Below are 25,074 nucleotides of genomic sequence, written 5' to 3' on the forward strand. Positions count from 1 at the left end.
GCACTGTATGTTGATCAGCAGTTTGTGTACAGTGTACAGCTAATCTCATCATCCTCAAAACAAAAGCTCACTGCTCTAAAATGCACAGTTTGGAGTTTGAGTTCAGTCATTTCCTGCCTTCTGCCTGCAAGACTCCAAATACATATTGCTCAATTTAACCGTTATAAACATCTACTCCTTCTAAAAGATTATTAATGATTTTTTATTATGAGTCAAAAAGTACAGTTTCTTATTCTGTAAACATTCAGCATTAATTTGAACTCAAATTGATGTAAAACAGTCATCCAAAAACACTCATTCCAGCCCAGAAATTTCAAAGGATACCACGGTTTAGCATATTTCCATAATATCTGATGACATATCATTTTATTTTATGATTTATTTCAGTAAATACATTACAGATTTCTCTTTTAACGAAGCGCTTTTGAAGCATCAACCTAACAGCACATGAGATGCAGGACAAAAACCCAGGTCTAAAGTCAGGTGCAGAACACATTTTGTGGATTTTGGATTACATGAACATAATACAGTTATGTATTTACTATCCCTCAAACACATATTTAGCAAAGCAAAATTAATTATATTCTAAATGTATGTTTTTAGAAGCTAGGGTTACTGTTTTCACGTGTGAAAAGATTTGAGCAGGTAGCAGATGAACATGCAGCATGAGGGAAAGCAGCCAAGAACCTAGCGAGACACATAAACAGGTAGTCTGTGAGAAGAAGGGGAGAGTAACATACTGACACCTTGACAGTCACTGACAGCTGGATGGAATGATTTATAAAGAGGACTTGGTGAAGGCTGGGAACGATAAAATATGGAGAGAAAGGGTTGATTGAATAGAGTGAATTATGGTGAGACAGTGAGTTATGAAAGAGAGATGGAGGGAGACACAAATAGAATGAGATGAGGGGAGAGATGGTAAGGTGGGATGGATGATGGAGGGAGTGAGGGAGGAAAAGAGGGTAAAAGGCAGAGATGGGGAAAGAGAGGGGTGAGAGCAGGGAGATTAGGATGGGTAATCCCAGCAGGTTTAAAGGCTGAGCTTTTAAAATTTGGGTTAATACCCCCAAACCTTTGTTTTGTCCTTGTGCTCCCTGTGCATGTGTTGTGTATTGGGGGGGGGGGGCATCTGAGGCTCTGCTCTTCATCCACTAACATCAGTGAAGGCCAACAGCAAAGCTGTCTGTGTCTCTTAATCTCAACTCTATCAAAATCTTGAATATTTTCCACACACTGTATCTTTGCCATTGTCTTCCTTTTTGTGACTGAAACTATGCATCTCTTCATCTTTTTTTTCCCCTCAGTCTCAGATCCTGATCATCCGTTTCTCACTCATGCATGCAAACGCAATGCAATTAGTTGTTTTGGAGAAAAACAACTGGCCTACATTTCTAATTGACTTGAGAAAGTCTGAAGAACAGTGGGAAAGCAAGCAGCATGAGCCTGACCTGAATCAAAAAATGCAACAAGCTTGTTCAGCCTCATTTCGTATTAATTTATGTGACCTTATATCTCCTTAATTCTTCCAAAAACAGCCATTTTTAAAAAATGACCTCTATGATCAGTAGCTCTAATTTTCTATCAGCAGCTTTAATTTTAGGACATTTGTGTTGTTACTGTTATCAAGCAAGTTCAAATGAAATCACTAAGGAGATCCACAGCCTGTGTCAGCCACCACAGAGACTAACAGTCTGAATATGTTCCAATATGTTAATTAAATAAATTAATTGTCAAAATTTTTGTTCTCTAAACACATCATTTAATTTCCAAAAAATAAAGTTATTAGAGAAAAGTTCCACCAGTGGGGAAGTTAGAGTACTTGAATGCAGCAGAAGTAGTCTTTAAGTTTTTTTTTTCAATTATCCTTCTCCCGCTGTTTCTATGTGAACTTCCTCCACCTGTGTCACTGCTGCAGTTTTGTGTTTGATTGGTTGTGATTATTTATCACATTGGCTTAAAGTAACCCCTGATGCTGCTTTGGTTTATAGAGATTAAAGACAGAATGTAATGAAACAGCGGCATATCAGAAGGATTAGAGTGATATTTCAATCACTCCAACACATTTACCCAGAAATAAAACTAGTAAGAAAACATTCTGCCTCTGACAGGTGTGTTTATCTGATGCTGTCAACTGACAATGGTGGATCATAGCGCCTATTTTTGACAGCAAGAAAAAGATGAAATTATGCTAAACTCAGGAGAGCATTTCAAGAAAAAAGGTGGCAACCTTTCAAACTTGAACCTGCAAACACTGATTACTTGGGGGGGGCAATGGGGCGAAGCAGAAACACAGCATTGACATATCATCAGCTTTTACATTGATATGGCAAACTTGCATTGCAATAAACAGTTGCATATTACACAGTAGTTATGGAGCAAACATAAACATAAACATTCATTTGTAGTCTAATACTCACTCTCTGTCAGCTCTGTTTTTGGTCCCAATCAACTACAGGGGGATATATCTGACTCTTTACCTGAAAAATGCTCAAATATGTTCACCAGCTAGTCTCCAAATTGTGTCTGTCTGCTGTTCCATGCTGAGCAGGTGGTGTACTGAGGTTTTTAGACTATGTTCCAACATGGAACCATTCCTGTTCCGGTGGGTGCATTTGCTCTTTTTTTTTTTTTTTTTTCCAAAACCAACTTTTTGGATTCTGAACCAAAAATAAATTGGTTTGGAACCCAAAAAGTTGGTTTCTAGCTGGAACCACAACATACTAGGTTTTCACTAGGAACCAAAGTGGCCGTGTAATATTCTACAGGTTGTTGTGCAACACCCTCTGTTGACGACATCCTTGACTGCAATTGTTCCACTCCAAACTGGTAAAAATGCAGACTGGTTTGTTTGATAGCACAAAGGTTTCAAGAATCTTTAAGGGATCAAGACCCCGACATTATGATGAGGGCCTAATAAGAGCCTTCGAGAGTGGATCAAAACAGTAAATCTGCTGCAGCACAGCTTAACAGTGAACTGAAATATGGAAGAGCACAAAGCCGAGCGGATCTGCAGCTTCTTTGTAGATTCGACCACTTTTCACATTTCAACATTGTTTTCTGTGATGAGTAGAAGGAAGCAGCTCTGACCTGTTGTAAAGGAGGATGTCAGGAGTCCAGACCTGGTCTGAAGGGAATCGTAGGTTCTGGACACCAGGGTAGTTCTCTGGATTCCAGCTTAGGTAGATGTCTGTCCAGTACTGAGACACACAAAGAGAGATTTTCAGTGAAGAATAAAGAAAATGTCTCCAATGACTAACCCTTAATATCCAATGGCTAGTTGAACTAATCTAATTGAACTTTTACAAGACAATGATACATTTAATGGAAACAAGGAGGGCTGTATCTTGCCAGGAAGGAAATGAAAATGGAGGGATAAAATTATTTTTGCAGTACTGCTGTTTTCAAAATTAAACAGCAATTCTGACGTTATCAAGCAAGGAAACAGAAAATATTCCTGTAAACATATCTCTAACCATGCATGCATGATGATTCAAACAGTCTGTAACCATTTCAGCCAATTAACTAAATTCAGTGTAGTACAGCTGTTGTGGATCCCATGCACAGGTAAGGCTTTCATTTAAAACCTGGACAAAAAATGGCAACACAATGGGATAATGAGTAAGATATGCTTTTTTGTCTCTCTGCTTCTTGAAAATTGGTCTGCTTCTCCAAGCATTAAGTTGAGATTTCAGCTGTGCAGAACAGTGAACACCAAGCAAACTGTGTCCTATAATGAGAACTATTACACTGACTAATTTAGCTGCAGGGTATGAAACAGTCTGTGGATTTTTTTCTTCTGTTGGCATTCAGTCCATTAACAATCAAGTTGACTTGACTGCCACTTAGATATGCTGCACTCTTCCTCTCTCCTCTTCCTCCTCCCGCGTCACACTTTCTGCTTGACAGTTTGCCTGAAGTGATGTTTTCCAGAGTATGCTGATGCAAGCATCAAACGTGGACACACACAAAGCAATTTATCTCACTCACACACACAGACACACACTTGGTCAGCAACAACTAGTGGCTGAGTTCCAGTATTGATGAGGACATTTATAACAGAGAGTGTTATATGAAACTGTAAACTCTGAAAAAAAAATACTTGGATGGACGATAATAGATAATAAATATTCCTTTAAGACTGTGAGCAAGCATAAAGAATGAATCCAGGAAATAAATTGTATCTCTGGATGTGCATGGTTAAAATTGAATATTAATTCAATTCACTATTCAATAATATATTGACTGGCGGCGCTGGTAATGAGAAACACAGTCACACTGTCTTGAGAAGATAATTGTGTCATAAAACGCTAAATATAATTAAAGCACATTAAGTTGATAACAGCACGTCCTTCTCAAACTTGGACTCACCAGCTGCAGCCAGGCATTGGTCATCAGCACTTGATTCTTCTCATCCTGAAGACAGACAAAAAGAAGAAGAGGAAAAGAGAGGATACATTTTTTTAAAGAGAGGACAACCAGGCCAATACATATTTAATATAGTGGAAAGGGGGCTTTGTCATCGGCAAGTCAGAACATTTGTTTTGCATATTCAAAGACCAACAAACCAGGCAATGTGAAAATGTGTAAAAGCTGGTTTTATGTAACCAAGTCCAGTTCTGTTAAATGGTTTCATTGTGGAGTCATCCTGGAAATTACACAATCCTCTTTAATAAAACAGCTAAAATACTGCAGGTCCACGTGGATTTAAATGATGCCAATAAACTCTAAAATGTCATGCTGGCTCAATATATATCTCAACATCTTTTTTTTTCCTCCATGCACTCAGCGATGCACAATGAATAGATTTATAGCAGGCTCATCTGTATCAGTTCACTGATGAGCACCTAAACATGATCTATAAATGTTGTCACCTGTTCATGCATTAGCTTAAGAGCACTATTGCAAACACACTAATGATCAAAAAGATTAAGCTAAACTGTACTGTCCAAAACGGGGGCAATAGCAAAAAATCAGCAATTAAATCATGTAAAAGAAACTGTCTAACTAATTCTTCACTCATATTTTACATCTGAATTGAATCAATTTATTCTTGCAGACTGAAGTATTTGTCTTTACCAAGAATGAACTTCTGAGAAAAAAGTGTACAAGTGTACATTTGTTTGTTTGTTTGTTTTTCATAACTTTTTTGTGAAATTATGCTTCCTATATTCTAGCTGCAAGGTGAAATTTGCATTTCTGTGAGCATCAGAATTTTTGCTCTGAGTGAAAAAGTCAGAACAAGAATTTCCCACAAAGAGGAGGGGAAGGCTGAACGGGATCAAAGACGTTTCTCTTTTTCGCACTGCATCTGTTTATCTGTTTATCTGCATTTTTCTTTTCTTTTTGTCCTTTTTCTGAGCATGGGTTTGGAAATGTTTGCACATATGACAAGCCCTTCCAGAATGTCTTCTCTGAAAGCAGACGACCCAGATGATCGAGCAAAAGTCACAGCTGAAGGTAATAATTTGAAATGTGTGTCCACAGAGATTTTGAATCCCCTCATGGTTTGTGTTTGTGTGTCTGTCTGTTTGCAGTTTGTTCAAATGATGAAATTGTGGTTCGTATAAAATTTATAACCTGAAAATATTAACTTCACTCACCTATTCAAGGTCAGAAACCAGAATGCCTGCAGCACTCTGTGACTAGTGAGCATTCAATACACACACTGACGGACTGTGCTTATGCTTCTCTGCTTATGTTCTCGTTATTTTTTCCAAAAATATTTTTCATTTTTACATGCACTCAACATTATTACTGATATCACAAAGTCTCCCACCATACGATTCTGATTCAATTAAATTCAGTGGCCTGCGATCAATATCAGACGTTATCCTACGTCCATTCAGTTACTTTTATGTCAGCTCTAAAAAAGCAACTAAATTATGATTCAGCAATTATATAACTGAACTATTCCAGACATTTGTGACATAGACATGCCATGGGAATTCCAAAATAAAGATGATGATATAGGTCGATATTTTCATTTGAATCAGTGATATTGGATTGATGGATTGATGATATTGTCTCGATATATTGATCCAGATTGATTTATTTTTACACTCTATTTGCGATGATAAATTTCCACAAGATCAGACCATGTAAGGTCATAATCCAGGTCATACGTCAGTTATAAAATCCTTGTGTACCATGGAGCACCGTCAGCTAAACACTCAGTCACACAGGACAAAATATGACTCGACTGATGACTCCAGTCATCAACTTTTAGGGGACAGCCCAAACAATATGCAAGCTGAATGTCTTTTCATTTTTTGTTCCTTACAATTAAAAACCTCTAAACACTTCTTTCTTGACTTTTATCCTCTGATTTAAAATGAATATTTAATATATGTGTTTGTGTACTTCTTTTATTATGTGTCCGTGTGTTTTTGTGACTCTCTATATGGACAGATTTACCTAGAAACCCCTGGAGCCTGACCTGGAAATAGACGAGCACTAGTCAGTCAACACTGTTTACTTTAAAGCTGATGAATAAATGAGTTGAATGAACATGTGTGTTTTTATGGCAGTAAAATTACAGTGTAGGGCCGCTTGCAGTGTAGGGTCTCAGCACATCAATTGCTGCTACATAATTGGATTAATTCCCACGTACTGACAAAAGGTATTCTCAGTCTTTAGGTTAAAAAAACATTTTTTTGTTTCATTTTGTTTATTTAAAAAAAAAAACAGCACATTAGGGAAGAGTAAAAGCTATTTGCTAAGAGATTGGCTGAAAGATTATTGGCTAGACTGCATCCCACCTAAGCTTTATTAACACACCACAACTAAAGAAAACATGCAAATAAACAAAACACAAGCAAACCATCATTAAGAAAAAAAACTCCCATTTAAAAATGTGAATATGTGTGATGTGTAGCTTTTTAAACGCTGACATTGTGGTAATCTATTCATTATTACAATGCTTGGTCTTGGTCACTAATAATGCCTATATGATTATCAGCATGCAGGCCATCTGTCAACACTGGTGGTAGTGATAGAAAGGGTTAATAACAAAACATTCATCACTCTTCTATTCTCCTCCTCTCAGATAAATGAGATTTTAACAACTCCCAGAAACAAGGACAAACAACCCTAAAACTGCCCCGCAGTGAAAGCATGAGGCCCTGTAGGAAGAACACACTCACATCCATTTAAAAAAAAAAAGGTATATCTGTGTGTTCTGACAAATGAGAGCAGACACCTGAAAATCTGAGAATTTAAGAGACCTCCCTAAAGAGTCTTCTCTCTGTGGACGGGCTGACTGATGAATGGATACGAAGGCGTCTCACGGGTTTCTGGTCCTGTCTGGTGGTTAATGAGTCGAGGATTCATTTGAAGGCCCCCTGCTGCTTTGAGAAGAATTTTTAACAGTTTAAAAAGTCATTAAAGATAGTAGACCTGCATTGATTTCTGGGTCACGGACTAGAGGGCAACGAATGGTAATTTTCAGAAACTGGGAATGTGTCCGGGGTGTCAAAGTCAGGACAGCAGCTCCTCTGGGACTATTTGACAACTGTTTTTTACATTCTAGATGCGAACATTTGGATGAGGAAAGTAAATAAGCAACATTAACCCATTCCTCAGTGATGATTCTTAAGGAGGAAGACACTTTGCAGGGCATGTGGGTTAAGGTACCGGTGAGAGATGAACGGCGTTCACGCTACAAAGTTATCTACTAGGAATGTGTGCACATATTTGATTGGCGTTCATCACGCTGCAGCATAAGATGAGCCACGTTCAACTTTTTTGCCACCCCCTTGTTTTTTCCTGCAGTGCTACTGAGGTATTGACGGAGCCAACAGTCAGTTTCAGTGAAGCAGCAAGATGACTGACTTTCTATGAAAAAAAACAGCTACACTCAGTCAGGTTTACCTTGGCGAATACAGAATAAAATGAATGGAACATTAGTGCTGAAAGTGAAATGAGGACATATAATGTGTCAGTTAAGGTAAGGTTGCAGCAGGTATGCTTTCAGGTGCAAAGTAAACCCCTGAACACCAAAGACCAAGTCCAGTGCTGAGGGTCTTGTAATAGAAGTCAAATAACAGAAGTGCATTACTTCCACCAACATTTAGCCAACCACTGTCACTTATTCTACAGATACCCACGGCTCAAACATACACATTTTCTCTCATTTTCCCCTCAGTTCTTCACTCTGAATTTCTCCATTAGGCTTAGGTGGTATAAAGGTATTATGGCATACCAGGATATTAAGAAATCCCGACAGCATCATTATCAATACCACCATAAATGCAGATGCTCTTTTTTCTATCTAACTGATGGGGAGATGCTGTATTGTAGTGTGCAGCTTACGCCACCAGGGGTCAGTCTCTGCACAGCAGCGCAGCTGAGCAGACAAACAGCTTTCATAAGGAGAAGAAACTTGGCGTCTTGGGCATAAAGTTACAGGACTAATTAGTCAAAAAGAGGAAAAATGCCTCTGCCCCTGTTTTGGATAATTTTGAATAAGTCCGGATGATAAAGGTAAGCTAACAAACACTGCAGACTACTGACTGTATAGCATTTCGTCATGTAATTTTAGCGAGCATCACAGAGAGGGCAGACTAATTACTACACAACTGGAGTCGAGTGGAGGGAAAGGTGAGCAGTGAAGTTGTCATTCTGGCAGAGTACGTACAGAGATGGCGCTGTAAGTTTGCAGCTTAGGTTTAAGTTTGTCAGTGAATAAAGGCTGCAAAGACTGAAGTGGAGCTCCTGTGTGCCCGTGCCTTGTATTAAGTACAGTGTAGTTGAGCAGTAGCACACACAAGTTTCACACAAATAAAAGTCATAATACAGTGCAAGCTGGTAAAATGTCTGGATGTATGAACGTACAACTGTGACTATTATAATACAGAGTAACAGGAGTATTTTTTGCATCTATCAAGTACAATACTGTGATTCTGACCCAAGTGGCAAACTTAAAACCATGTAAACCATGCACCTCCCATGTACTGAGGCTGTTAGTCCTCTCTCTACCCCCTTTCCAGTTATATCTTCAGCTGTCACTATCAAAATAAAGCCAAAACCTCAGCAACAGTTTTGGTCTCTACAGCTAATTTCCCCCTTCATTACAACTGTACAAGAGGCATTTTTATCATAAAACCACCTGTTCAAATTATGTGAAGGCTCAAAGTTACGCTTAATTAATGCTGCACCCACTTTTAGTACAGTTTCATCATGGATAACCGCTGGGTAGCTGCTTCTTTTGGCCACCTCAGCTGCACCCACGCTCCACATCTTTGCCCCTTTTTGGATTAGCTGGGAGTTAGTGGAGTCTGCAACCTCAATACTATATGCCACTGAGGTTTTTAATTGTAAGTCAAAAGCATAGTGGCACAATTCCACTTAAACGACAGACTGTACACCCAACAAACTTCATATCTTGCCACACTTGCTACACTCTACAGTGCCCAAACTAAACACCATGTCTCACACAAACACACACATAAAAAATGTAAGTCAGTGCTGTCCCCCTCACCACGTCTATGATCTGCAGCAATGTGAGGCCGAGCTCCACCAGGATGGCTGCTGAGTCATTGACCACTGGTCTCTCCAGTCGGTTGTAGTTAGCCAGCAGCTCCTTGTACAGCCTCCTCTGGTGCTCTCCCTGCAGGGATCCTGGAGGAAAAGAAAAGAAACAAAGAAAACATTGTTTTATTTTACATTATTATTATTATTATATTATCAATACATTTTATTTTGTCGCATATAACCACTAGCGTTTACTAAATATTTCGTTGAAGCTACTGTACACCCCTTCAGTCACTACAAATCATTTCTGAAGGTCACTCTTTGATTTATAGAGACAGGGTTTGCAGTCCTGTGGTTTGCATTTTAAACCATAAATCCAGTGCTAGATTAATTATGTTCCAGAGCAGGACTCTTTTTTTTTTTTTTTTTTTTTTTTTTTTTTAAATAATACTCTCAGTGTTTTGGCTTGGGCGATCCCTTTCCTGCAAATTGTACTTTGGAACATATTCTTGTGTACTGAGGCTGAATTTTAATCCAGAAAGTAGCTTTAATGGTCTGCCTAACTAACCTTTTACCCTTCCTTTGCTGGCACCGGGCTGCAGCCAGATTATAATTTACCCGGTGGAGTTTCAAACACGCCATTTTCTGTACTGTACCTACTGAGTCTGTACAGTTTGTGCCAAAATGACCCTGATTTCTAAAGTATGTCCTGCAAGTGTGAACGTGCCATTGGTATGAACAGTGTATAAGAACAAAGGCCAGTGTTCAGCTGAAAGTTTTGATGAATAATGTATACATAAACATGTGCTGACATCTGCATATACATCTGCAGACTCTAACACACAAACACACACACACACAGTGGCAAGACTGTGAGTTGGTTTAGTCATCAGGTCCAGGTTGATTAAAATGATGTGTTTGCTGGCCGGACTCTCATCACCATTATTGATCCTCCCAACCTCACCTTCCACACACATTTAGCACTCTCCATTTGTCCCAAAATAAAGGGAGACAGAAACACTTACACTTACACATACGCACACACACACACACACACACACACACACACACACACACACACACACACACACACCATCAGTCCACATTGTTAATGACCTTGGAGTCACTGATCTCACTTTAGTGTATTTTACAAACAAAGAAATAGGTGCAGCAGGGGAAAAAAAACTCATATTAAAAAAATCATTCACATTAACAGTTCATTTGTGGAAGTCTTATTCAAGCCTCGCGTGCTCATTGGCCCAGTGGTTTGTGCTCCTGGTGTTTACACGGCTGATGAAGTCAAACTAAACAGTGCTTTTCCTTGGTATGCAACACATCCGTTTAAATAATTGGGGGCTGCAGGTCACCATTCACTCACAGCTATGCCATTGTCAGTAAGTTGAGTCTTCATTTGAAAAGATCAACAGATCATTGGTTTTATGGCCTGAAAACAGTCTATATACAGTCTATATGGTATCAGGTGTGATGTTACAGCCGGTAAGATCCACTGTTTTGTCTTTGAAGTCTATTTTTTCCCTCTGACACATGCCGGACTCAGCAAGTAGGTGGTTCAGAGAAGTACTGTGAGAGTCCCTGATTCTGCCTTTGATTTCAATTATTGAGACTGATAGCTTGTTTTAATCAATTTTTGATTTAATACTGAAATTGTGACATGATTGTGTTTATATCATTATGTTTTATGGCAAGTCTCTTGCCATATATTCTCCCTGCACGCACAAAAAGACGGTTCTTCAGCAGTTCTTTGGGGTGGTGGTGTTTGTGCTTTATAGCACTGCTGCCATATAAAGAACCCTAGCTTTACTTTCAATATATGAAAAGTTTTTTTTTCTAAAACCTCTCATTACGCTCTGTGTGTGATTACATTTCACTTTGTCCAATATCACTTTTCATTGTCGCTGTAGCCGTTTTTTTTTTTTCCCACGGGTGTTATCACCTGACCATTTTAATCTAATTTCAATACTTCATTCATGGTTCTGATTATGTGCCTGGTAACGTTAACAACCCATTTTCTTGCTTATAGCTGAATACCCCAGTGTTAACAGACACAGGTGACACACAATATTGGACACTCATAATAAATGCCAGTGGCAGTTCACATATCGGTGGTGTCTGTAGCTGTCTGTATATGCATCTGCTCCATAAAAAAAAAAAAAATATTTTGTTACAGAGCAGTCTAGTGGGTGTAGACGTGTGGGATTTTTAAAGTTTCATGGGGCCAACAGGTTGGAATATTTTCTTAAATGACGGATCTGAAATTATGAAAACCACATGAATCAGACAGCAGCGTGACTGGCTTTATGAACCAGGAGTACACACACATCAGCTAGTGAACACGCTCTTAGAAAACTGCACACAGTTTTGAATAAAACTCACTAAACACTTTCCACATGCACACATACTGTGATACAGTATAGTAACTGGTAGCTCAGTTGGTAGTGTTAGCAGCATATACTGAGGCTGTGAGTCCTCTGCAGCAGCCGTGGGTTTGACTCTCGCCTATGGCCTGTTGCTGCATGTCATTTCCTCACTTTCTTTCCCCCTTTCCTGTCATATCTTCAGTTGTCCTAGAGATTTGAGGCATAAAAGCCCCAACAAATACTCCTTAAGAAACATTATCATACAGCACATATACATATATACATATACAACCTGCCATTAAGATAAAATGTGCTAAAGAGGTCGCCCCTATGCACAGACAGTATAATAACTCTCTTGTATAAATATTCAGTGAACAACCCACTAGAGAATGGTGGAGGGAAGGTGAAAGAAAGAGGAAAAGAATACCAGAGACAGATATGATGTGGATGAGAAATAAGGAGAGAGCGTTCCAGAGGAGGAGGGGGGGCGACTCCACAGCCTTGAAAAGCTGAGAACACTGGAGGAGTGTGCCTTTGGCTCGGCACGGTGTTGATTGGCCCATTAAGGCTGTAATGAGGAGAGTTATGGCAGGACTGAGCCTGAGGTCAGAGATGGAGGAGCTACAAGAAGCTGCTCAGCACAGCAGAATCCCTTTCACTGCTGCTGTGGAGCCACACAGGCTGAACAACACACTCAACATTATCCTCTCTGTCTATATATCCGTCTATACAGCTGCCAGTACATTATGTGCAAAGTGACATGGATGCAGACACATTTTTGCACCACGCTGTTTTACCGTTTTTCCGTTTGTAAACGTGTTTCAATGCACACCCTGGCAAGTGCTCTAATGGCTGCAGCTCTCGTGGCTTTTGCAAAGATAAAAACACAATCTCAGTAAATCAATACACAGCACAACAAAGTCATAAATCTGTCCATCTATGCACGATCTAATCTGCATACAAACCTGCACTCAAATTTAGCTACGGCCTCATCTGCAGCTGCATTCCTGCCAACCTCCCTCCCGTGTCTCTCCTGTGTTTTATTGCTGTGAATTGTAAAATGAGGTCCAAACAAACATAACCAAACTAATAAAATCAGTGAGGAAGAATTGAAAGCTCAGTCTCCGTTGCTGCTTGTCTCATAAAACCGCGTTTGGAAGGGATTAAAATAATCAAATAAAATAAACCACTGTGTCAACTTTAATTCGCAAACAAAAGTGTGCAGCGTATGCAAGGGATGAAGGGATACATCCATTAGTTATTGTTGTTGTTGTTTTTTTTACCCTCTTACTAATGAAGCTGATATGAGAAGCTGGCAAGAAGACATAATTTTCCGCACACAGCAAGAGGCCTCTTCAAACAAACTCCAGCAGAGGGAGGGAATGAGAGTGGGGGGATAGAGAGGGGTGGGGAAGCTGGAGGAGCCTGTCGTTTGTTCATCAACCTCTTTCTTTATCTCTGTGTTCTCCACCTTTGTCCTTTTATTTAAACAGCATGATGGAAAGCTCTCTGGAGACATGTTCCTCAGAACACGGACGAAAGAAAGTCAATTGTAAGGAAAATACCTTTGGTTTTAGATTATTTAGGTTAATAACACAGCACAGTTTCATGATTCTTATTGGTGGTCTTTTGTTTAAATACATACAATAACTGTTAAGCAGTGACAGATGAACATAGGATTAAGAAAAACAATAATACGATGTGCAACATTTTAAAGGACAGCTAAGGAATAACTTTAGAAAAAGCAAATGATGCATTTAGCCTTTGACCTGTTGACCTTTTTGACACTAAACTCAATAACGATCTTTAGTCTTCATTAGATGTAATTTTACCGTAGCTGATATGACCTTTTAGTGTCTCTCATGCACACTCACAACCACACACAAAATGTTACTACTGCTAACTTTCTGGATAAAGAGAAAAGGATTGAAGCATCTCAATAAGTGTAATAATTGTGTGTATGTTAAACTCTGACATGCTAGTCTTGAGCAACTACGGCAGATCAATACTCCATCAGTCTAACACCTTGGCGGTCATTACAGGAAATGTCAGGGGTCACCAGTGTGTCTTGTTCGGTCTGTGAGAAGGTCACCGATAAGTGGAGTTATCCAAATGACAAATTATGAGTGAAACATGTTCATTATTTATAGCTACCTCATTACTTTAAGGTCACCAACCCTTACAAGTATCGTCACAACAACGAGGTGGACAAGCAAACAAAAGCAAAATAGTCACGAAACTTCATCGAAATTAGAATAGGCATAAATTTTCCATTTTTTTTAGCACAGCTTTCAAACTAATGAATTATCTGCCGTCGTTTTCATTCAATGGTCAAGTTAGCAATAATAATAATAATAACATGCAACATCTAGTTAGACTGTCAAAATAAAGGTCTTGGATAGGTTTGGACACCAAAAGTAACTGGTTAGGTTTCAAAAGAAGAGTGTGGTTTGGGTCAAAAAACAAACACTTCCTTAAAACCACCAACACTGATTGTTGGTGTCACGCAGGAACTAAACTCGTCCCTTGTGTGACAGTACTGTGTGCTTGACCAATCCATCCATCCACCCCTCCCCTCCAAACATTTATGGATTTTCTTGCTCTTCTAGAAACTCCCATGGTGCTGAGCTGCCCCTGAGCAGAACTGCTACTCCACACACCGCTCTGCTGGATTTTTTTTTTTTTTGTGACAACCATATCTTATCATTGCATTATAAAACTATCAAACAATTATGAAGACAATTTCTAATTTCACTATCAGTGGGGTCGGGTACTGTTTACATTTCAATCGATACCAGCACCTGCATTTCCATACTGGTACCCAACTGTACCTTTTTCTGTACTTCACGCTCTCTGTAATATCAAAAAACTTAATTTGTATGGGCAAAAATAAGTCTGAACGTCCCAATTTCATCAGCGCTAATTATTTTGCTATTTATTTAGAGCATTTTACACACCACACAAAATAAAACGCTTTCTTCCCCTCTCAAACTGTGCCCCGTTAATAGTCTGCAATTCACAAAAACTGGTTTCAAACAAAGGTTTTTCGTCAGTGCCTCATTCAAAGTTTTGTCATCCATGGAGGGTTAAGGTAACGTTAGCTGCTGCTGGGGTATTTAGCTTTCAGGCTATGAAAGCGGTACCCTCATTAGCTTTTACATGTGTTGAATTTTGTTTGTTTAGACGTGTCGCCCTCGCCAGCTTTGCATTTCATATTACATAGACAGTGGTCACTGTTGTCTGTGTCAAGTTTTAAAAAGTTTAACGACACTTACAACTGCTTTCATCTCATTTTTACCCTGAGTCCGTCACTTCGCTCTGACTTAAACAAGCTGCTGCTCACTCTAATGTTACACTCCTTCTCTCATTATAAATAAGAATTTAGAAAATAAAGTAAATAAAATGAAATAAAACTCTCTCTGTTTCTCTATATTCTGAGATAGTCTTCGCTCCCAGGTCTTGAAATCTGACACCGATTGATTTAACTTTAAGAATTGGTACTTTAACTTGAGGCCTGAATTAGTACTCAGTAGGACCAAATAACTTCAGTCACTGGGAAATTTGTCTTTCCTCTTTTTTGAACATCCTTCCCTTGAACTTCATGATCACTGAACAGCTGAATTGTGTTTTCTCTCAGATCAGGATCAGACAGAAACACGTTTGGACAACAGAACTGTCATCGGTTTCAAAGTTTTATGTCAGTCAAGTTCTGTTTCATTTAATGGGTTATCTTTTGTGTGTCTTTGTTTATTTCACTTCCTGTCTTCTCCTGCCTGTTTAATGAATCACCTGTATTTCATTAGTTAATAAGTTCTTTGTCTCAGTGTCAGTATGTCAGTTTAGACCTTCCCCAGTGTTTCATAGTACTTGTTGGACTTTATTTGATGGACTGTCAGCTTGTTTATTGGATTATTGGATCTTGTCTGTTCCCTGGATTTGTTTGTGTTCACCGGACTCCTTCATTGATTTTGATCCGCTCCTGCCCGTGAGCTGTATTTTCATTTTGTTTGTTAAACTACCATTTGAACGGCACTTGCTTAGCCTTACAGTCTGCCTTTGGGGTCCTGCATTCCTGGTTTCCCTGGAATTTTATATCAAATAAGTAATAATAAGTCTAAGTAAGTAATGTCATTGTCGTTTCTAATGTGTTACAAGTGGGAACTGTAACATTTGAAGCAGAAAGGAGCTTTCAGTGTAAAACTCAGTATCTCAGAACCACTCAGATTGCAGGAAGAACCTCATAATTTCGAGGTCACGCTGCGCCACGGGATTTAGACACATGCACACAATCTTAGAATTCACTGTTGCCTTTCTTTGTCTCTTCTGTGCTCATTTAACCTCAAACAAATGTCCCACAGACACAGACGTGTTCTGCGTGTGTGTTCAACCCTGTAAACACTGATGTTTGCATGTTGACCTAAACTCACTGATCTCGCTCACTGAGGTCGCCTCGGTGCTCCAGGATGTCTGCATATAGAATTAGTTCTAGTTTAATAAGCAGAGCCAGACTGTTCCTGGGCACCTCAGGGACCCCAGGGGCATCAGCACCCAAGGGGACCTTTTATTTCAGCTTGGCAGAACCCCACAAAATGTTAATACATTTCACATATTCACAAAGTCTCCTTTGAGACCAAGTCAATTTTCTCTTTGTGTGAGTTTCCTCGACATCAACATTTATTAGAGGAATATTAGACGAGAGAAGTATCTATAGAGAACTGGGTTATTGTGAAAGAGAACTGAGAGGAAATGAAAAATGTGAGACACAAAGAGATGTAAATTAGGTTTGTATATCTTTATGCATGATGCTTTGTGCCCAGTGGTTGTGAGACAACCTGTCCAAGAAAGTGTCACCCTGCCTTTCAATCAGTCTTCAGTGGCAGAGGCTCCAGTCCCTGAAGTAATGTTGTAAAGCCATTCAAATACTAAAGACATAAATAATGTTGTTTGTGTTTTTGGAATGGCACCCACAATTTTGGATAGGATTAGAAAAACACATTAAGAATTGACAACTCGAGGACAAAGGGATGGTTTGAAAAATTCATACTGACAACAACTGCTACTACTGAGTCAGGATGCAATGGCTGCAGCCAGAACAATAAAAGATTATTTTGCTTCGCATCAGCTAAATGGAAACATTTCCATTCTGTGTCCAAGGTAAGATGAGAATGAAGATACATAGCGGCTCTGCACAAAGTTGAAAGACGGGAAGAAGAAAAGAAGAATGATACTGTATTTAAGACTATTATGTACCATCAATCAGCCTGTTTGTTGAAAAGAAATGATGTCAGAGGTTTTCCAGATGCTTTCAAGCTTTGTATTGCACAGATTTCAGAGCATGAAAGTTAATTCCATTCATTATCAATCAACTCAGGATCAACCTTTTTCCACAGCTCTGAACTGAAATCTCAGTCTCCATCAAAGGATGAAAGCTTCAGAAAAAGCTTCCTTTGGCAAGTAGACCTTAATGTAATTCTTTAGCAAGTAGGACTAGTTTCAATGACTGGCAACTGCTGATACATACTGCTGTGGTTTTATAACCCAGGCCTGTGATTTGGTCAAAATAAACCCCTCAATCACCATGCCACATGTGAAAATACCGGAAAAGGAGGGAGAGTGAGATTGGACATCAGAGAGGCAGCAGGCAGAAACAGATGGAATATTCTCTCATACACAGTGAATAAAGGGCTTATTTCAACGAAACAACCAGAGTTGCTCATTGTTTCAGCCGAACACAGACCAACATGTTTTTGGAGAGTTTCATTTTATTTCTGCTGGGTTTAAATGAAGCGTGTTTTACAATGATAAAAACACTATTTCTGTAAAGTGAGGGCGAGTTTAGTGAGACCAATAAAACAGCTGTTTCTGACAAAAAAAATAATCTTATTTGTTAACAAAAGGTCTACCTCTGTAGGGATACACAAATATTATAGACAAGACATATTATACAATTCTGAGCCTGTTAAGCTGCAAAAACAAGGACTCTTAGTGGACGTACTTTGAGAGTGCACAGTTGTCCAGAGCATTTCATTGCTTAGTTTCATCTCTGCTGGTTGCAGCACTCTCCCTCAGTACCAGATCAATTTCAAAAAATGTTGTCCCCATTTTGAGACAAAAACATGGAAAAATAGGGTCCAAGTTCAAAAATGCACAAGTTACCCTTTAAGAGGTTGGTTTATACTATTGTTTCTAAGGTCTAGAATGAACTTTTAAGCTTTAGTAAAAAAAAAAAAAACTTTCTTGCCAGATAAATCTGTAAATTTAATTTGTAATTTTTGAACTTCGGTCAGTGCTCACAAGTTTTATTTTTCCTATTTATTCATTTAATGTGTACTTTTTCTAAAATGCAAGTTCAGGTCTATTAGTTTTGGAAATGTGTACATTTTTGTTTTAGCACTTTCATTAATTTTACATGCTCTGAGGGAACAATAATCCAACTCCACAACTGAGCACCAAAACACTATGTGCAGTTTAACTGTCCTTAATGTTTTGTATTCTGTCCTCTGCAAAGAGAAATAAAAGGCTCTGCAACGCTCACCCAGACAGAGAGCCAGCTGAATGTCCATCTTGCAAAACTGAGTTAACAAGCAATAAACTAAATGTACAAACTTTGTGACATTAAGCTTAATGTACAAGCACAGGTCTTCTATGTGTTTAACATATAAAATCATCATGTGTTACAGTCTTGTGAAATCTAAAACTTATTTTCATTATCATATAATGGACGGTCTAGACTGATTTCTCATGATTTTGTAAATGTGAACTGCAACATTTTAACTGGTAAATAATGGATGAATGAGGAGTGGATCTGTTGTGTATATTCACATACAAAAAGTAGCAGCATGGTGGGATTTGAAACCATTTTAAATATATAAATGTAAATAGCTATATGACAGAAAAATCAGAAGCACATTCTTCCCATCCTTTTTTCCTCACTCCCTCTCAGCTTTCCACCCGCTAATCTCCATTATTCACACCTTCTTTCCTTCTCATGTCAAAGCCACTTCAATTTTTGGAATACCCCCTACTTTTCTATTCTACTATACATTTTTCATTCTTCTCCATTTTGACTGTACCTCTCTCCCTCTATCAGTGGCTTTATCCCTTACAAGCTTTTCCAAATCTTGTGATATCCCTTCTTTTGAGTCCTCTCTCTCTATATATAATGCTCTTTCTTGTTACCCCTATTCCTCCCTTTCAGTGTCTCCTGCCTGCCCACATTTACTTGTTTTTGTCTGCTTACAGTGTTTTTTGTTCTTATTTGCAATGAATGTGCCCATTCTAGAGCAGATTATGTTGCAAAGAAATGAGCCAGAGGCTGGAAAAACCGTGGTCATGATCAGTGCTGTCACCAGTTTGTTGGCATCACTTGTAAACAAACGGTGGGATTTTAATAGAAAGTCCCCTAAGGTAGAAGGCAAGTGAGGCCAATTACGCAGAAGGTGAACTTTGTTTCACAGCGTGGAACTGATAGGCCAAAATTATAGGTTTTTGTTCATGATGGTGACTGGAAATACAGGAGCCGTGCAAATACTCAAGCACATTACTATTCACCCTCATTCTCTGTCACAGACTCACACACACACACACACACACACACACACACACACACACACACACACATTAACATATACATGGAAATTCAGCTCTGTCCCATCTGAATATTTTTTACTGGGTCAATGTGTTCAGATGAGTCTTCCAAAACACACTCATCAGACACAGGCTATCCAAACACAAATGGCCTTAGGGACCCATTCTCCCTCTCGCTTTCTCGTATACACACCACACAGACACACACACCTCACAGACACACACCCAAACAAAAAAAAAACCCCAAACAGGATTGCTATTTTAGGCAGAGCACTAAATGACCACCTCTTACATCAGGGTGTTTTAGTGCCCCTGATGAGCCCGGCTAAACCCATCCAGGCTGAGCCGCTGTCCAACACACACTAACACACATACACACACACTTTCAGCTGGTAGGATGAAAGCATGCAGAGGAACGTTCATTGCTTTGTTCCTTAGTGTCTTTCTGCCAAAATAATCTACCATATTATGCAGATTAGTTAATCTATTATCATGTAAGACAGGATTTTGTCACTGTAATGCTTTTGGGAAACCCAGACATGATGTCACCAAACATCGACTGAATACTGAGGCTAATGTGGAGGTAAAGGATAAGTTCACATTTTTTCTAGAATGCAAGGCTCAACAACAGGACTGCTGAAGTAAATTGCCATATCAGATTAATAAATCTAGCAACACACCTGGCTGATCTGGCAAGTGATAAAAAACAATAAAACACTTTGTTTTCCAGGAAACAATAATGGAAGGAGCTAAGGACTGCACCATCATGTTTCCTGCGGAGAGTTGAACATGTGGGTCACCAATCAGGCAAAGACATAGGTCCTTATTTAAACAATCTACAGTGCATGGTCTAATTTGCACGGCACAAGTCCAAATCCACTTTTGCTGGTTAAACAACACATATCATCACATCGTCATAAATCATAGGTGCATTTGGGCCATAACATGAATCAAACTAATTATCAGTGTCATCTGATATCCCCTTTAAAAGCCAAGATCGCCTTGCGCACTGAGCGCATTTGGCGCAGTGGTAAAAGCGTGCAGTTTTCTACTGAGCAAACGGATCACTTTGTGTGCAAACTCAAGCAATGCTTGAATAATCCACTTCCAAAGAAATGCAGCACAGCAGTGACTTTGACAGACTGGTGGGATAAGCAAAATTTACAGCGGCTTTTGTCTTCGCTGAGGGACAAGTATGTGGCCCTTAGCAAGTGGACCCTCTGCCTCCACTACCTCCTATCAACAACTTCATTTGACTGTCTATGTAAAATGCATTTGTGTATCACCATCTCGAAAGGAAACAGTCATGGGAAATATATTTATTGTTTCATGAAGATATTAAGTCTGTCTCTGTAGACAGGGTTAACATGGGGCCTCTAGAGTAGCTGGGGCCCCTGAGGTTCTCAATGATGTAACATGAATCCTGATAAATGAACAGTGAGAACGCTACAGAGCTGTAGTGGGGAAAAAAATGGTTGAGAAGGTAAGAAAAGAAATAAAAGGCTTTAAATAAAACATTTCATTCACTTCATTTCACTTCAAATCAGCTCAGAATTAATTTATATGCTTGGCAGCAAGTTCTTTCTTTTGAGACTCAGCCCTAAAAAAGTACATCAAATCCTAACATAAAAATCTCACTGCTGTGAAACAATCTCCTCATTATTGGGAGTAATCTTATTTCATGCGATGGTAAGAACGCATGCTAAATCTCAAAAAATGAGAAAAGAAGAGCAAAGTCTTTTATCTGGTCTTGACAATAACAGGGGCTCTGATCCCAGAATTCTGTGGGACAGAAGGGCCAGAGTTATGAACCTGGAGGGGGGACAGGGCTGCACAAAGAAACTGTTGACAGACCGCCACTCCCTGAGGGTCTGAACAGTCAACACCACGACAAACGCCACACAACTACAGTCATTCTGATGCAAATATCTTGTGTTAGTCTATGTGTGTGTGTGTGTGTGTGTGTGTGTGTGTGTGTGTGTGTGTATGGGGCTGTAAGAAATTGGAACTAAACTAAAAAGAAAAAAATTAAAAGCATCACACACGATGAAGTGTTTATAAAGGAGTGATATAACTCAGGCCAAACTCCAGGAATAAATTTTGTTGGTGTGACACCATATTACATTTGCTGAATATAATTTACACGAATATGGCAAAGATTTTTATTAAAAAATAAAAAAGCCAACGCATGTTTGTGAAGTATTTTGATGCACTTTACCTGAAAAAAAAGTGTTCTTTGTTTCTGTTATTGTAATGTCACTTTGGTGACACTTGGATTTGGTTTTGGTTGAAACATTAAATAATTAATCTCCGCTCTCTTCATTTCATACCGTCAGGTGTGCATAAACTACAGGTGATATAAACTTCTTTTTTAAAAGAATATGTGAAATTATAGGTTATCTTACTGGTGTTGGTCATAAGAAGCAGATAATTATTGGTTGTTATATCTGTGAAAAAAAATCCATATCCACTTGGATAAGGCATTAAAACATGCTTTTCATTTGCAGTCATGATGAAAACGGCCATCAGGAACATCAGGGACCACGATGGAAATAAATCATAAACTTAATTTGATGTCATGTCAGAAATTTAATAGAATTTATCCTGGTCCTTATTCCACTAGGATTTTTTTTTATACCAAACTAAAAACATCAGCAGACCTGGCAGTTGACAGTGACAGACCATCACCAGTTCTTTTGGGATTTTTTTTCAGCAAATCTTTTGCTGGATTTTTGCCACTTTACTTTGCCTCTGAAGAAAGAGCGAGGACCGCTGGTCAAGGTCAGAGTTCAAAGTGATGTGTTTTAAATATTTTCTTTTGTCAGTCCAAAACCAAAGATATTCAGCTTAATATGATAATAAACTGAGCATTTGACCAGTTGAGTAAGTGAGCTGCTAGATTAACTGGCCTGACGTCACATTTTGCTTCAGTCACACGGGAATATTTTCAGATCTAACACGGGAAATTAAGGATTCAATTCAACCAGAGGTGGTGATTGTTAGTGGGAAAAGTAATCAAGATGGTTTTGGTGAGTTTCATTTTATCTTGAGTTTGAATGAAGCGTGTTTTACTGTGAATTAAACAAGGAAATTAAACTTGTCTTAGTTTGACAAAAGAAAGAAACTTGGATTCAGAAGGTGTATGATTGTATTCACCATATAACAAGGAAAATAAGTAAGAATATGTCCTTTTTTTGACATTTTGTGAGTCTATTTCCTTTGATCATTGGACATAGCAAACGTACTTAGCATTCTTAATACAGTGTACATGCCACTTGGACTCATCTGCCGAAACTCTGGGACATATGCGCACAATATGTGGCCATCACCAGTTGCTCAGTCAGAGTGACAGAATTGGCAAAGCGTCTTGCAGAAATCAAGCATGTTTGATACAGATGGTACTTGTGCAGCAGTTGCTCTAGAATATAGTGGATGACCTCACATTAGTGAGCCAACGAGCCCCTGCCAAATACATATCATGACACTGACGCTTTCTGACACTTACTCAGACCTGTAAAAGGGTGTTCACCTTCGCAGAGGCCGTCTATCTACCCTTAAGATTACTGCCAAGACCTTGAAAACATCATTTAACTGTCTTCAATAAAAACGCAGCCTCAGACAACAAAGTCTTTGCAACAAAGTGTGTTGCATGTGTGAGTAAAAAGTGCAATCTTGTATTTATGCTTTTAAGAAACAAGTGTTATTATGCATGGATTTGTATGTATATGTGTATATGTTTATCTTACACGCCGGTCTGTCTGTAAAACTAACCAGGTGCGCATTTATTTAAATTAAGGTCACTTCTACGATGGTCTAGCACCTCATTATTTCACTATCATCACAAGTCGAGTCAGGGGAGGTCAGCAGTGAAGTCTCCAGATGTTCGGCAGCTTTAAGCCTACATGTTAACCCAGGTGGCAAGCCATTGTCTGAGCTGTCTGAAAATGCAGACAGATATGGACAGGGAGAGAGAGAGGGGGAAAGAGAGTCGGAGAAATGAAAGAGATAACAGGAGACAAAAAAATAAGGCAGACGAACTAATATATATTTGTGAGTTAGAAACCAGTGATTACAATAAAAGAGCTTTATGAGATCAGGATCTCTTAATTATGGTTGAAGTAGCGTAGTTATCAATCAATGCTAACCTAGGTTATAGAAAAGACAGTGGGCAATGAGGGTGTTATCGCATTTAATCCGCTTTTATTTCCTTCTTTGTATGAGGCTACAGAATCATATGAGATGACGTCAGCCAGTATGTGGCACCTTTCCAGTTTTTTCGTAATTAAGAGATCTTTTCACGCAATTATGAGTAATTATTATTATAATTACTAGATAAGATGTCATGTTTTTCTTTTGTGAATGCAGTCTGCCTCCCCATCTATGGATCCTTAAATTCCAGGAAAATCTATAAAGCCATATTAAAAATGTATTCCTTTAATCGTGTTACTCAGCTTTCTATAACACTTAGGCATTATGTTGCAATGGCGACATTTCAGACGTAAGTTTAGCATCTTGTGAGTGGGAATCAAGAACCAGTTCCTGTTAAAAAATCCAGATCCAACTTGTCTATCTGTCAGTTGTGAATTCTAAAACTTGATGTCTACATGCTGGAAACTTGTAAAAAGTTTGTTACTTCTACTTCTCCTCTGTGTTCAGACTCAGAGATTATAAAACAGTTGTGTTGATGCTGAAAACCTGTGTTATAGGCCTCCTTTTTCATACAAAATTAAGTAAGCAGTATTGATAACAGCATTGGTATCAATGAAATCTTATCAAGTCAAGTAATAAGACTAGCTCTGGTACTTCAGGTTGTTCATTAGCGCCAACTGCCAGTTGGTTAGTTCGGTACACGTGCATATTGACAGTTTTAACATGTTCTTTAATGATTTTGTGACCTTAAAGATGTAATTAGAGTGAAATTTTGGCTTTGATTTGCTATGTTCATGCTGTGCTGATTTGTCTTAAATCCAATTCTATTTGTAAAAAGGGGTTCAATCAGGGCCTCTCAAACCCGCAAAACAACCACTAAAATAGACAAAAAGGCCAGAAAAGGGCAGCATGTCATTGACAAGAATGTATAAAATCAGTAATAATGAGGGGGAAAGTGGGTGTCAAGGAGACCGGGGGGAGTGTGAACAGAGACGGATGAGGGGCAGTAAAGGAGGGAATAAAAGGGCGATAAAAGTAATAAGATCAATTCTACATAACCCATTTCATCCCTCTTCACTTTCCGTAGCTGTCTAGTGATGTTTTTCAGTTCTTTTTGCGACTGACTGTGTCTCTGTGCGTTTCTCTGTAAGTAAGCGGGTTTCCATGTGCATATACACGTGCTCATTACCACTGTATGTGTGTCATGCTTAAAGCAACTGATGAGCCACGGACCCATCCATTAACACATCATTTTCAGCATCATGCGACCATCTACAGAGGCAAGCAGGGATCAAGGCGTATGGTGTTGTGTGTTAATGGAGTTTTGGATGGATGGATGGATTCATATAGGAGAGATTTTAATCTATGTTCGAGGGCTCAGAGCCCTAAAACCACTGGATGTTTAATCCTAATCCTGAAGCTAAGACCTTCGTCGTGTTGCAACACTGAGTGCATGGCTACCACAGCCATACGTCTACGCCATTTT

The 25,074-nt window shown here is 38.9% G+C and overlaps 1 protein-coding gene across 1 annotated transcript in view; it reads right to left on the reverse strand.

The window, feature by feature from the left end:
• LOC146326726 (neuronal acetylcholine receptor subunit alpha-7-like) overlaps positions 1-25,074 on the reverse strand; it is a 47,618-nt gene that overhangs the window by 18,630 nt on the left and 3,914 nt on the right. The window contains exons 3-5 of the mRNA XM_084719060.1: positions 9,482-9,621; positions 4,372-4,416; positions 3,091-3,200 (exon numbers count right to left, since the gene is read on the reverse strand). Coding sequence (XP_084575186.1) covers positions 3,091-3,200; positions 4,372-4,416; positions 9,482-9,621 — 295 coding nt within the window. The remainder of the gene's footprint in view (positions 1-3,090; positions 3,201-4,371; positions 4,417-9,481; positions 9,622-25,074) is intronic.

This window comes from Lutjanus erythropterus, chromosome 5, assembly GCF_056507025.1.
Source record: "Lutjanus erythropterus isolate fLutEry1 chromosome 5, fLutEry1.hap2, whole genome shotgun sequence".
NCBI classification, from domain to species: Eukaryota; Metazoa; Chordata; class Actinopteri; order Lutjaniformes; family Lutjanidae; genus Lutjanus; species Lutjanus erythropterus.